Source organism: Kryptolebias marmoratus, linkage group LG4 (assembly GCF_001649575.2).
Source record: "Kryptolebias marmoratus isolate JLee-2015 linkage group LG4, ASM164957v2, whole genome shotgun sequence".
In the NCBI taxonomy this organism is placed as follows: Eukaryota; Metazoa; Chordata; class Actinopteri; order Cyprinodontiformes; family Rivulidae; genus Kryptolebias; species Kryptolebias marmoratus.
The window spans coordinates 20,182,253-20,197,979 of NC_051433.1; the positions used below are offsets into that span (position 1 = coordinate 20,182,253).

Here is a 15,727-nt window from a genome sequence, read left to right on the forward strand (position 1 = left end):
ATCATCAAAATTAAACGAAATAAACATTTGAAATATATGAGTTTGTATGTAATGTATGAATATAATATACAAGTTTCACTTTTTAAATGGAATTACTGAAATCAATCTACTTTTTCATGATATTCTAATTTTATGACCAGCACCTGTATATTCAGCTGTAATGTCATAATATTTTACCGGAATAACTGATGCAAAACTAACAGTGGTGCAAAGGTTTATAAAATGGCGTTTGCACGAAACGCTATATTGAGATTAGAGTTGACGACTGATTTTAGCTGCGCTCAGACTAGCCGTTAGCTCATCAGTCCTGTAGAACTAAAACTCAATTTCTACTAACAGAGATTAGATTAGATTAATTCTTCAAAACATTTTTATCCTTCTCCGCAATAGCTAAACTGTCCATTTAGGATTAAACATTTTAAAACAGTCAAATTCCTAAAGTTATTAAAGTTAATACTTTCTCCCTGTCCATATTATACGGGGGGTGAAAACCACATTTTTTCTGCAGTAACTTATGTTGTAAAATTTGAAACAAACACAAAGCACAACCTTGAGGTGGTTTGGTTTGCCTTTCTGCATTTTCTTGTATGATTTTTTCTTATTTTCTACCTAATGTCATTTAAAGTTGACGAGAATATTCAACAACAAAGTTTGGCCAAACAAATATATATATATTTTTTTATTTTAAACTTGATTGTGCTTTTAAGTTCCAACTTAAAACCTGTTTAATGATTTTACAGTGTAAGGATGTCAGATTGATGAACCTTCTTCTTGCAACAAATAAATTAGCTTTAAAAAAAAAAAAGATCCCAGTCATAATCTGATCACAGAGCTGAGGGGGATCATAAAGTCAGTATTTATGACTGTTGCTAATGCTGGTTTCTGCTGCATGTTAAACAAACACTAGACTGCTGACTCATGTCATGCGATAAGGAGAACATCTGCAGTGTGTGTGTGTGTGTGTGTGTGTGTGTGTGTGTGTGTGTGTGGGCAGGTAGGGGGGCTGCAGTTACAGTCATCCAATAGAAACACTCTCTCAGGTTGATCAGGCATTTTTTACCCGTCCCTAATAATTTTTTAAAATTGCATTGGGATTCTTGTGATACTTCACAATGTTTACAGCTGAAAATAGCGGTTCAAATAGTTTTATGATTTGGTTTGTTGTCGTAATTTGACTGTGATTAATTATTTTCATGTACAGTCATGGATGACTTTTCCACTCTGAGTGAACGGGGTCACATGGTGCGGCTTCCCAAGAAGTCTCTGCGGAGCCGAGGGTTTAATTTGTGCTCAGAGTGACTCAGAGTCCTGCTTGGATTCTAATTGCGTCCCATCAGGGATGCAGATGAGTGTACTTTGGTTTACTCATTTCATTTCCTGAAGATAACTTAATGCTGCTCAGAGTAGGAGGGGAAACCAGCAGAAAACAATGAATTCTGTGAGTCTTTGCAGCATTTGATCTATTTTTTTTTATTTCAAACACAAATCTACATTTTTTTCCTCACAAAGTAAGTTTTGTCAGTATTAAATCAAACAGTCTAAAACCTAAAAATACCCATGTCCTCTTCTCTAATCTTTTGTAATCTACAATCTGTTTTTTTTCCATTATTTTATATTTTAATCGTGCTGCTTTTATGCCCACTAGGTGGCAGACTGAGTCTTTAATCTGGGCAGTAAAACGTGGAGTCCCACCCTTTGGTGCTGTACACATCCATTGTTGAAGAGTTTAGTGAAAAAGTGACACTGGAGACTTGTCTAGAAACGATTTTTGCACGTTTAAAATGAATTAAACTGTATACTTTTACTTGAAAGGCCCCTTTTGAGGATCATTCCTGAGCTTGTGACCAACTTTTCCTCTATAATCCCATGTTTGTGTGTGTCAGTTTCTGCACTGCATGTCAGCATGTAGAGGCACTGTCATTTCCTCCTCAGCAGATTTTCAATTTTTTATTTTATTTTTTTACTCTGTAGATTCCACTTCCTGAATGCTTGTTGTGAAATGATTCCTCAGCCCCTGTGGGTATTCTGTATCAAGCAGATGTCTCGATGACAAATTATGACCTTCTGTTTAGGGCTGCTGAAACCTGAACATGGACGCACCGGAGGACAGCCAGGCTGACCACAAAATGAGCAGCTCAGAGAAGAGCGCCGGAAAGGTTAGTGTGATTAAACTGCTCAGTTCTTTATGGCCTGGATCATTTACTTATTTATTTTTTTATTTCTGACAAGTGCTAAATAACATGAAATGTCATATTTTATGAGGAATTAAATCTGTCTGCCTGTACTGCCCTGATAGCACTATGTAGGTCACAGTTGCTGTTATTTGCTAATTGTGTCATATAATAAGCTGATTAGACAACATGATATTGACTATGTGGAAAAATATTGCATTTCAGAATATAATTACATATGGCAATACATAATTTTTGTCCTGCTGCAGCTTTCTGAGTGTTCACCTCCATGTAAAAACATGACAACAAAATTTGATTAAAGTCAGCAATCATTTATTATTTTTGATTTAAACAAGCCAGTGGGAAACTGCTTATAAGTTGTACATTTTGTACTGTTTTTGCGAATGTACTGCACCAACACGGTACAGATATCAGTGTTCAAAATGTGAAATCACAGGAAGAATACACTGATCACGGGCAATCATTCACATTCTGTTTGAGCTACTTCAAAACTTGCAGAAGAATGTACTATCTAAAGTACTCTACACTGAAGCAAAGCAAGAATAACTCACTCAGAGGACACAGGATTTTTGAAGACATGTCTGTTTCAAATCACCAGTGTGGAAAAGCTACAGCAGCAGTGGAGAGCAAGAGGTGGATGTACGGAAAGCCAAAAGGGTCATTATCTGCACACTTTGAAATGCCCTCTGACGTCTAATAAACACGGTTAAACATGCGACCAGTTGTTTAATCAGCTCTAACTGTGTATGAGCAGCATACTGGCACTCACCCAGCTGAGGAGCAAAGTGTGAATGTTTAACAGTTTATTTATTTTTCTAACTAAAACACTGTTTTCTTGTTTCTTGAGAAAAGAGAGGTATTATTTGGTTTAGGAGGCTTGTTTGACACTGTTTATTGTTTGATTTGTATAAATAAGACAGCACAATGTGAGTTTTTCATATTATAGTGACATTACCAGCTGATATATCCTACCTTGCTGTTCACGGCCTGCTATCTTAGAGCCTCCACACTAACAAGGCCGGTTTGTTTTTCTGTCTCTGCTTCTGGGAGAGTTATTGTCTGTTTAAAATAAGTGGGGGAAAAAAATAGCATTTGACATTTGTTTCTTTTTCCAAATCTGTATTAGGTTTACTGTTACGCTCCTTGTTATTTCTGAGTATTTTCTCTTATGACCAATTCTAAAAAAATCCTTAAAAAGTTCAAAATCAACATTAAGCAACTGAACTTATCATCACAGATGCACATATTATACAATCTGTGTTTACCGAAAAAAATAAAAAAATAAAAAAAATAAAATAGAACGCATCAGTGAGTTTGCTTCATAAGTTAATCAGTGAAGTTAAAAATGAATTTTCACAGTCCTCAATCTCTACATATATGCAGGTTGGCTCCAGATGTAAATGAACTACGCAGATAAATGAAAACAATCAGACTGTGAGACTGCACGAATGTTCAAGTGCCCAATGTCACAACAAGCTGATTAAAAAACAGTGGAAACACTGCTGCAGCAGTAATCAGGAGGCAGAGAATGAGCCATAACGCCAGCAATCATGTGGCTGCGGCAGATTGTGTCCTGAAGTAACACAGGGAACAGAGTCACCACCTCTGAGAAAACTTCAGGCTTTTCTGTAGGATAACCACATACCATTATTGGTTATGAATCACATTGAGGAAATTTAGAAAATAAATACATTCTTGACTTATAGTTTAAAATGTCAAGATTAAATGATCGCAAAGAGCATGAAAAGATTTCCAGGAATACTGGAACTACTTCTGGGAATAAGAATGTGTCGGTGAAGCACGGAGGTGTGACTGCATTGAGCTGCACACGTGCAAAAGATGTTAGACAGATGATATTTGTGGGTCTCACCTTGACTTCCTGTGAATGCACAAAAATACTCCCAGTCTGCTGAAGCTTAGCTTACGAGGAAAATCGCAGCATCATGATGATCTGAATCGCGCTGCCATAACTTATAGCTGATTTTCTAAAGGGGAAAAAAAGGGAAAATAGGAACTGAAACGAGTCTGTTGCCTGGAAGAATAAAGGTGGACTGAAAAGCTAATCAGAGATTTGTGTTGTGCTATCAAAAGTAAAAGAAGATTTTATTAGTTTTTGTTTTAATTTTTTATGAAATCAAACACCTCACAGGCCAGCATAGAAATAAAAGTTACCAGAAAGAGACATTTTTAATCACTGGACATTTAAGTAGCAGTACAGAGGGATTTGCTCCCATATGTTGTACACGTGTGTTGTGAATAATAGCTATAACTTTTCATGTTCTTACAAGTTTTTATATTGCCAGAAATAAAATATTTAAAGTAAAATTTATTACAGTCAACTACTGAGATGGCTTTGTTTGTCCAACTTTTTTTTTTAGCTCTTGCTTTTGCATAAAAAACAGCTCATTTCTTTTCACTGAGAGATGCTTCCTGAGAGCTTGACTTCTTCTTTTCAGAGATTAACTCAAAAGCTTAAAGTTACTTATCTGACTTGTCAGTAAAAAACAATTAAACTCCCTTCAAATATAGTTTGTCCCTTACACAACAGCATGTCATGGTCAGTATTTCTATTAATTTTGCAGTTTTGTTGGAACTTTTTTCATCTTTTAAAGTTCTGCCCATACCCATCACTTTTTTATTTGTGTGTTTTAGTTAAATTTGTGTTTCAGTGCTGTTTACAGTATTTCGTACAGCTGCAGCAAAATGTCTGTGCCCCATGTGAAAACACTGCACGGATTTCCAGATAATTTGGCAGCAATAAATGCATGGGAGCAGTTTGTGAAGAGGACCAGGGCGGACTGGGATGGCTAGATTTCTAAATTGAAGATCTGCTGCAATCATTCTTAAGCCAAGTTGTTATGAAAACGGCATGGTCGGGTCGATGCCTTCCATTAAGAAGCTGGATTTGAAAGATGATTTTCACATTCCAGTGATATATCCAGCTGGGATCTGCAGAACTGCAGCATCTCACAGCACTACCACCAGACAGACTTACTGTCAGCCTCATTCCACCTGTGAGCCCTACCATGCTTGCACCACTGCCATCATTTCAGTCAACACCAGATGGGAAAAATCCCATCACTCTGGAAAAAAGAATATAAATAGATTTGTACCAGTTTCAGTTCTGAAGATAATCATTGCCTTGGTCACCATGAAGCTTTGCCATCCATTGAGACTTGGGGTTCGTCAAACCCAAACAGCTAAAGTTGAAGCTCTTACTACTCGAACCCTTGCTCTGGCTAGTCTTCATCATATTCTTCTTCATCTGAGATGCATTTTTCAGAAAAAAAAAGTTTGTCAGAATAGATGATCTTTAGAATCTAGGTTGGACTCCTACCATAGCCAACCAATAACTGCTTGGTACAATTACATCAACCCGAATACATGATATGGTAAATTAGCACGTTTTGTTTTGCGCATGTTTAAAATCCATTGTATTTTTGAGAAATCTTGCATTAGAAATCCATTCTTTTTTTCCCAGCTGTATTTTATTATGGCTGTACAAGTAACTTTAAACCATGTTTCACAAGTACCCAGGATCTTCTATACTTTCTTTTGAATCTGCTTGGATGTACTTTTACCATTTTGGGTTTCTCCTTCTTCAGACTTTTTCGTTACCCACCATCCTGTCCTGTCGCTTCTACATCCGTCACTAACTTATCCTGATGCAGCATCAGCCCTACTGTATGTTGGCTGCATATGCTGGATCCTCCAGCTGTGCTGAAGCCTGATATTTTAAATGCAAAATCCTTGTTCTTCATTTCTCATTTAACAGTGCATAAAACATTCAGGAGATTGTTTATCATCTTTAGACTGTGCCCAGATGTGTTTCAGTCAGGTGATTTGTAATGATTACAGCTGTAAAATCTGTTTTCACAATTTTGTCTAAACTTTTCAATTAATGGGAAAAGGTTGCAGCATGATTCCACACATATGTGGCCTCTTCCTCAAGCTCTCCTCCACCAGAACAATGAGCCAACCTCCAAGCTTCAACCTCTACAAACAGTGGTGGTGCGAAAATCACAACAGATTCATTTTACCCAGAGTATGACTCAAAATAAACATTCCTACTCCTCAGCATCTTCACAGTCTGCTCTAAATGCCATTCTTGCACTCTGGATATGTCATAAACATAAACGTGTCATAAATCTGCTAAGAACACTAATTTTCTCAAGAGACAATTTGTTTATTGACGCTGTGGCATTTCAGCAGCCCTTTGAAAAACCCCAACTATTTTCATTTATTTTTCACAAAATTAACCTTAAAAATAGATCCTGATCAAGATAATCAAAAGTCAAAATGCAGAATAACATTTACTCTGTGTCTGCTTTAAATAACATAGGCATGTTCATTATCACCCGCCGGCACGAAAGGCTGGCAATAATGAAATTGCCTATGTGTTTGTGTGTCTGTTAGCAAAATATCAGATTGAAGCATTTGGTAAATTCTATTGAAACTCTCAGAAAGTAGTCACTGAGTGTTTATCTACAGCTGGTTAACTTCTGGAGTTAACCCGATTCAGTTTTACAGATATAGAGCTAAAATAAGGTTTAGTAGTAGTTGAGAGTCATTCCCAACACATACTCTGAGCACTAACAGATTTTGGTGTAAAATTTTGGCATGCACTGCGGCGGGTGATATGCATCCCTTCAAGGATTTAGATTTCTCAGAACATTTATCAACAATTGAAGTTGCTTAGAATGAAGTGAATATTGCGATAAGACGCAGCTGAACTCACTGGTTGCCACATGAGTAACACCTCAAACAGCATGCACTCAGTCGTTACCGAGACCCAGATTTTCATTTGAACTCCCTGTCACAAACAAATAAATGTAACCCATAAATGTAGCATTTGGCTGCATCTCATTTACGACATGATTGAGTTTAATCTGCTGAGATGAACCCATCGGAGTCTCTCCTGAGGGCTAATCAGATGATTTGTGCCTTTAAAATAATCTGCTACCAGACGTGCTGCACTTCATTGGTCCAGCTGTTCCCGCACAGTTAGTGCCAAATTGTTGTGTCTTATAAATGTTTCATTTTTAAGGTTTGTGGTTGAGTCAGCAAAGCAGTATTTCAGGCATGTTTTAACCCATTTTAGGAAAGTAGTGAGTGAAATATATCCTATCACTTTATTTTGCCTGACTGGTGTCACATCTCATCTTCATCAATAAAGCCAAAGTTCAAAGGTCAAGGAAGGGACAATAGGTTGTTTACTGACAAGACACAAGTGACCCACATGGTGTTCCCATATATACATTAAAGAAGAGATATCTCTCAGTTTTTCATTGTTAGCTCTGTTTTATTTTACTCACTTAGAAGACATGCATTACCTCCCACAGATGTTCACTCCCTTCTAGTGTAGATGCAGTACGTGTATATATAAAAACTTTGGGTATATTTCCTCTTGTCATGTTTGAGTGCTTAGTTTGAAATAAAGTCTCTAAAAATGGCTGCAAAATGTGACTAAATGGCTGCAGTTTGAAGCCCTGACAAAGATGAGATCAATGAAAACAATGGGAGGCTGGTTTGATGCTGATGAAGGCAGCAGCTCGGCGTTGGGCTTCATATTGGCTGGCCGCTGCCTTCATCAAGTTTTGTCACTGTCGTGAAGCAATATCTAATCAGATAGTGATTTCAAGAAGTATTATTTTTAACAAACCCTGATGTGTTTGAACATTTGAAGAAGGAATGATATAATGAATGTTTCAAGGAGAGCTTCTTTGCCTCCCTTAAACCTCGCACTGCGTTATTAGTATTTAATGATCTTCTCAAAGAAAATGTGACAATTTTCTGACCTAAATGCCTGGCTCGACAAAAAAAAGAATCATTTTCTCAGTTAGTTTGATCTAGACATTTATGAGGTCTGTATGACTTGCATGGATTTCTGTTTTTAATCTTTTTTTGTTTTCTCCTTCAGCAGCAGCCGCTCACAGCCTGCCTGTTTAGTGCAGCCTTCTTCGGGGCCCTTGGTTCATCTTTCCTTTATGGCTACAACCTCTCAGTGGTCAACGCGCCTGCTCTGGTGAGTTAAACTCTTAGGCTGCCCGGTAAGCCTTGTTGTTGTGGCGAAGCGGCATTGATTTTGTCTTGGTTTCTCATTGCTCATTGTGTTAGCATGTCTAGAAATCGATAAATGCTCATTTAGATGTGGACTCAGTTCAGAGCCAGGTTTGGCGAAAACTACGCTGACAGTTTTTACACAACTTTTTATTTTTTGCAGACTCTGGTACAACAGGACTATATATAGGCCAAATATATGGCTTTATTGTAATTAGACACTAATGTATTTTGCTGTAGTTCACTTTGAAATGAGATGTTTGGGTCAGTAGCTTCTTCTTTTTAGACCACTCCAGCTGCAAAGAAGACCGGAAACTCCTGCCTGCTCAAACTTTCCTATCATTATTTTAATGGATAAAAACACACCTTTGATATCTAACACAACACTTAATATTTATTTACACTTATTTGTATTTATTCAACAAAACCTAAATCTTAGTTACATGAAAATGTTATTAATATTTTTAAATGTATTTTTAATAAACAGTCCAAGTTTAGAGTCGCTGAACATTTTCTTTTGATTCCACCTTAAGTTAAAAGCTGAAAAGGACATGAACACATCTTGTAAATATTCATAATGGACGGCCATGTGTAGGAGACAAAGACAAAGAAGAAGAAGACATGAAGAAAGCAATAAAAACAAAGAAGACAAAAAGAAGACAACAAGAAGGATGAAGGGGACAACAAAGACAAAGATGATAAAAAAGGAAAAAAAGAATGAACACAAAAAAAAGGAAATTACTTTATATGTGTCCCTTAACAGTTATTTTTAGCGCTGACTTTCAGGCACACCCCAAGCCCCTGACACGTTCCAGTTTGAGGTGCCTTCCGTTGCACGAAAAAAAACAAAAAACAAAAAACAAAAAACAAATGATCTATAATTTAACGTATTGGTATAGGGTTATAGGTCAGGGTAAGGGTAGAGTTAAGGTGGTACATAATGCAAAAGAAAATACTGGCCATCACACATTTCTAGTGAATAAAAGTCACATGTTTCTGGATCAAGCAGAGAAGGCCTGACGGTGGAGGGTCCTGGAGCAGCTGGATACTTCTCTACTCAGTGGGGAAATTTACAATGTTGTAGCAGCAAAGTCATAAACAACACCATACAAAATACACAAAAAGTCCATATTAACAGAAAAAATAAACATTAAAACAAGCTAAACTAAAACACCAGTGATGGACTGCCAACCTGTCCAGGTGTCCCCCGTCTCTCGCTCAATGACTGCTGGAGATAGGCACCAGCTCCTCCAGACCCTGCAAGGGAAACCAGGTAAAATAAAATGGATATATTGAATCAGACAAAAGACAAAAAGAAAATGTGATTACAAATTATACAAACAACAAGAAGTATAAATGTACAACATACTATTTTCCATATAAAAGTAAATATACAAAATAAAAGAGATACATACTAGTAAGAATTCCTAAGAACAGGAGCTAAGCAGTGATTATTGCACAGATTACCAATAGTTAATGTGGTGCGTATGGAAACTGCACTTCATTAAAAGTCAGACGTAGACTGACGAAGGTTTGAATTTTCCAGACTGTTTTCTGTTTTTTTTACCTGGTCTGCTGGGATCGGTGCACCCTCATTTGTCCCAACATTCAAACCAGTTGCTGGTGAAACAATAAATCCTATTATTATCTTCAATGAGGAAACTTAGGTTCTGACCTTCATGTGAAGGTTACTGAAACATGTACCGCCACCTGAAGATTAGTGCGAACTAATGAGGAACGCCTCCCCCGCAACCAGGAATCTTGAGGAGTCACTCCTCCAAGCCCTGACAGGTCAGAACTGTTTTGGCACAGTGAAGGAGGGTGCTGTGAATGATCTCTGTAGTACTGCTCAGACCAGTCCCATACTCTATAGTGAAACAGGAATTTTAAGCATCTTTTACGCAGCATCTCCAGTTAAATGGTGCCACTTTAGAATAAAAACCTGCATTTTCAGGGTTAGACTTTTCAGTACGGTTTTGTGTTTGTTCAGAGGTAATTGGATTTCTCACAGGTCATTTATTAATTAGCATCCTTAAATTACAGCCATCAGATCTGTGGTTGCCCACACAGGTGAATGCCACTCTGTGCGCAAAGAAAAGACTTCTTTCTGAAAAAAAAAAGCACAGGAAATTATTTGTGTTCTTTTTTTCCTGGAAGAAACCCAGTCGTGACCACAGCATGAGTGGGTGCAGCCTCGGCGGCTGCTCAGTCTGCACAGCTGCAGTCCGGGGTTAGAATAGCCTGAGGAGCTGCTTGACTCAGCTACCTCACGGACTGATAAAGATTAGAACTGTGATAGAAAGTCTAGCCATCCCTCTGCTCTGGTCATTATGGTGCTAGCTGTGCCACATTTGTTAGCCACAGTTGTAAATTGCTGTATGTGCTGGGTCTGTGCGAGTGAAGTGAATAATTGTGCTGAAGAAGTGATAAGACAACTCTTATGCAGTGCCACAGTAGGTTGCAGTTCTTTATGGAATATTAGTGTCACAATGTAAAATATTATTAGGACTAGATAACTATTTAAGCAGGAAATGTTGTACAACTATGTTAAAGTTTGAATATTTTCTTAACAATATGATCAGGTCTTTAAGATTTTTTTTAGATATCTGTTAAATTTCAGCACTGCGAGCTAAACAGTTCCACTTTTCTAGTATTTTTTGTGATTAATTAATGTTAAAATGTTAAAAAATAAAACAAATAACCAGTCTATAAAAGCTTTAAATGTTTGAAGTTAAACATTTTATGTAAATTACCATAATTGTCATAATATTGTGACAATAGATTGTTTGATATTTTAGTTTTATTAATGTCATCCACCTTTCAAGATCTTTAACACTTTGCCATTACTTAGTCAACCCTGTTTGTCTGTTTGCAAAATATCTCATGATTTACTGGATGGATTTTAATGAAACTCAGGAAGTAATCATTGGATGTAAATCTACAACTGATTAACTTGGAGTCAACCCAATTCAAGATGGCGACCAGAGTCAACTAACTGTAGTACACACATAAATGACTATAATTCAGCCAGTTTTACAGCTACTGAGCTAACATCTGGTGTGGTAGTAACTGTGAGTCATTCCTAACTCATGCTCTGAGTGTGGTCAGATCGTGCAAAGGTTTCGATATTGCGTGAGATTGTACGTGTTATTTTAAAGATTTAACCTAAACGGCTGTTAGTTCATAATTTCTTAACATAAGTCAATCTTAGATTAAAACTCTGGCATAAAAAGTAGCAGGGGATATGCATCCCTTCAAGGAATGCTAGGCTTTTTATTTTACATATATTTGAGTATTTGCAGGACTTAAATAAGTATTTAAACCCTGTGTTTTAATAAACAATTTTCTGAGTTGTATAACTTATTTATATCAGCTACTTCATTGCTCTGAAGTAGAGTGAGGTCAAACCTTTTCTATTCCTTCACTGCAGTCATGAGGAGTGATGTTCCATTAATTAGACCTTATCTGTATGAGTTAAACGAACCAGACATCCTGGTGTTAATCATGAGTTGTTGGGTGAATTCGGGGAGGAAAAGGGAAAGGGGAACCTGACTGCTTTGTGCACCAAGTCTAATTGAAAAACACTGTGATCTTTAGAATCTGAATCACTTTACTCAAATGCAGTTCCAACTTAAGGCATGAGGGTAGAGTAACACACATTTTCTACAAAATGTACTCCAAGTGCAAAACTTACTGCACTACTATAGGTGCGTGACGGAAAAATGCAAGAGATGAAAAAATGCCCCCCATTAAAATTCTATTCCCTCTGTGTCAGAATAACAAACTAAGAACACTTTGCTTTGAATGAAAATCTATGTATTTCCTGCCATTATAGCCTAGGTTTTAAGGCTTTATAAAATAGTAACAATTTACGTCAGTTAAGTTTGACCCTGGAGACCCGGCTTTTACACTTCATTATCTTTCTCTTGGCTTCACTTCTAACATTTCAAATAGTTCAATAGTTCAGTTTTTTTTTCCTCCTTTCTTCTTGCCTTCAACTGTTGATAAATTGCTCAAAAATCCATCAGCACATGAAAAAGATGAAAGACTTGTGCAAGAACAAATAAATACTTTGCTGATTATAAGAGTGGTCTCCATCAAAGTCTGGGGAAAAAAGAAATCAACTAAAACTGAAGCTTATAGTTCAGATGGTGAGAAGTAAAGCAATCTTTATTCACTTACTGACAAAAAAGTTAGGCACCCAGAAGGAATGGTCCAATTTAGATGTAATTTGGTCCACATGTAGACCTGTGATAGCATGAAAAGTATTCAATTTACAAGGAATTGGAATGCTTAAAACGGGCACCAGGGGCATATGTGGTGACATCAAGAGTGAACCAATAGTGTTATCATGCCGTTGCCTGAACATCTGACAGTGAATCAAAACATTGAGTGAAGGTCACCGGACACAGAGAATGCCTTGTAGGTGCAATTAGACACCATTACCAGCAGCTGATGAAGTTTGATAGAGGTTGAATTGTGGGTTTGCACGAGGCTAGTGGCCCAACATGTGTGGCGTATAAATGTAACAGTGGCCCGATGTTGGAACCAGTGGGTAAGTGAAGTGAAGTTACAAACTCATGCCATGAAGGTTCATATTGCTCAAGAAAGACAACATCAAGGAAGGGTTGTCCTATTATGTGCCAAGCATAACGGAACCCCATGACATACACCTACTCTTGATGCAGGCGCTGGACTTTTAATAACATCCAGCGTCACCCTGCTTCGAATCTTGACGACTGGCATCATATGGTTCGCTGTCCGATTTATAGACAGCCATTAACACTAGAGCAGACACGGTTGCATTTGGAGTGGTGTCATAACCAGGAGGCATAGACTGATGAGCGGTGTTGTATTGTGTTCAGCAATGAAAGTCAGTTCTGCATCAGCATGAATGACCTTTCTGTGAGGCTATGGTCGTGCTGGGGGGATAGGACCAATCCTGCCAGTGTTGTGGAGAGACACACCAGTATCACTCCTGTTAACAGGGTGTCATGAGCCATGCAGTCTGACATCAGGTTACCTCTGGTAGTGATTCAGGGGACCCTGACAGGACAGAGCTACACCCTGTCTCTGAATGTCTTACCCTTCCTGAAACTGCACCTTGGTACAGTCTTTCAATAGGACAATATCAGTCCTCATACATGGCATGTGTCTCTAGACAGACTGCTTCATATTGAGGTCTTCCGGTGACCAACCACGTCTCCAGATCTTTCCCCAATTGAACATATGTAGAATCAGTTCAGATGTCAACTCTGACCCCGTGCTGATCTGCCTGATCTTGAGGGCCATTTAGAACAGCTTGGAGCCCTTACTGCCATCTCTGCTATCTGTCTGAGCTGATCCTAATCATTGAAATACAGTCACATGACCTTTCAGCATGTGCACTTTCATTTCATTTCCACCACTTAGTCTGGGTGAATTAACTTTTTTTTGCCAGTGAGTGTACATATTTTTTTGTTCTCATATTTTTTCAAATAAAATATCAACCAACACTTCCTATTCTGTAGCCAAGGTTATTTTTTAAGCTCCTTAAATTTTAAGGGATAATTAGGTTTCTTTGAAAGGGGGTTTGTATGAGGGTTTATCTACAGTCGTGAGTTACTGTTAAGCCCGAGGCGGTAGTTTCGAAAGTTTGGAAAAGCACAGAGGAGTGCTGGTGTGGAAGGAGAGGCTGATATCAACAGCACAGTTATCAAAATGTAGCCACCTGAAATGGGTTTAAATTTGTAGTAAAAGTGTGCTAAGGTTGGAATATTTTACTTCCCATCAGGAAACGGAAGCAGTTACATCTCTATCTTCATACCCACCAGATTCCTTTAAAGAAAACTGTTTGTCTTGAGTACAAGAGCTGCTATTTGCGTCTTATCTCAACTTTCTCTTTACTCTCTGTGTTCTTCAAACTGTATGTGATCCAACCAGCTTCTCCTGTAGGTGATGTACTGACCAAGTAGCTCATACAGCCCCACTTCAAATGAGCAAAACTACCCCTTTGAAGTCCCAGCCACTGCTCCTCTGTGAATACAGCTAACTCTGTCAGCATGCTGAATGATCGATTTTTTATTCCCCTTCATGGCTTTTCCCTCACCAGGAACTTTAGCTGATCATTAATGCAGCGCTGCCTTCTGTCCACCACTGTAGGGTTCCACCACTGCGTCTGCTGTCTTTAAAAATGAATAAAAAACAAATGAAGCCCCTTTTATTGGATGTTCTCCCGCCGTGCCACAATATAATAATCACAAAAGAGCTTACTGTCTGCTTCAAGCCACTGTGCTCAGCTGTAAGGGAGAGACAGGAATAGACAGCGCCAGAAGTCATTACAATGAAAAGACATCATAAGAGAGAGAGAGAGAGACGCCATATATGCACACATACACATACACACCATTCATGCCCTGTTTTACAAAGGGCTTAATCAGACTCTTTAGTAACAAACCACTAAAACGACAATAGTCTCTTCACACTGCACGTCAAATCACAGCATGTATAAACAAATCTTCAGATTTCCTCATGCTCAGCAGGTCCATCTCCAGCAGTGAGCCTTTTTAAAAAGGGAATATTATATCAAGTGTCGGAAATGTATCCGCAGTGAATCAATGAATCCTAATAAACACTAAATATGTGATTAGATGCTATTTTCTTGGCCCTAAATGGCTCTCTAATCAGCTTTTTCGTGTTCTAGCATGTGGATTACTGCATGCAGGGAAAGTATCTCTGAGTGAGCAGCGGAGTGGAGAGAGAAAAAAACAGCAACATTTATATCTTCTACAGAGGACAGTTTATGTCAGTGGCACAAATCTACGTCTATGACAGTATGTTTTCATTTAATCGTTGTAAATCTTCCTTGCAAAATCAAGGCTGGGCCGGGAAAGAGAGGAGATGATCAATGACTAGCAGCAAAACTGTCAGTGCATAAAAACACACACACACAAAAAACTTATTTCCCCACAAAACCTTTGTTTTGTTTGATAACAAGCTAGTTTCTGGTCATTATGTGAACGTACAGATCGCTGCCTTCACAGAATAATGCTGGTCAGTAATGAACATGTAGTCAGTTTAGCATTGTTTTTTTGTTGCAGAGGATGATGAGGATAAATATATATTTTCTGCAAAAGACAATGCAGGTAGCTTTGTGTTTCTGGATCCCTACAGTAACATTTAATATGACAGCACTTACAGCTGTTATGCATGATGCTTGTGAGCACAGCCTTTATTGCAAAACCTAATAGTAAAAGTGACTGTGGCTCCAGTTGTTTTCAGCAACTTTCAGCAGTGCTGCATGTCTTAGGAAAAGTAATCAGGATTGTCGCAGTCATAAAATGAAAGACTGAAGGAACTATAAGGCTTTCTTTTTCACCTTTTTTTACTTTTACATCCTTATAATGGGGATACTTCAGTCAGAATGCAAATTGTTTGACTTGTTGGCTGATGACCTGAAGCACAATACTGACTGTAGTAGATACTTCTGTTACCAG

At 38.0% G+C, this 15,727-nt stretch overlaps 1 protein-coding gene across 6 annotated transcripts in view; it reads left to right on the forward strand.

Moving 5' to 3' along the window:
* Positions 1–15,727, forward strand: part of slc2a9l2 (solute carrier family 2 member 9, like 2) — a 130,657-nt gene that overhangs the window by 4,249 nt on the left and 110,681 nt on the right. For 4 of the 6 annotated variants that reach the window (XM_037975176.1, XM_037975180.1, XM_037975181.1 and 1 more), the window contains exons 2-3: positions 2,073–2,156; positions 8,113–8,217. In XM_037975176.1, the coding sequence (XP_037831104.1) occupies positions 2,091–2,156; positions 8,113–8,217 (171 nt within the window). In that variant the 5' untranslated portion in view covers positions 2,073–2,090. The remainder of the gene's footprint in view (positions 1–2,072; positions 2,157–8,112; positions 8,218–15,727) is intronic. The other 2 variants (XM_037975178.1, XM_037975179.1) reach the window with 1 other exon arrangement.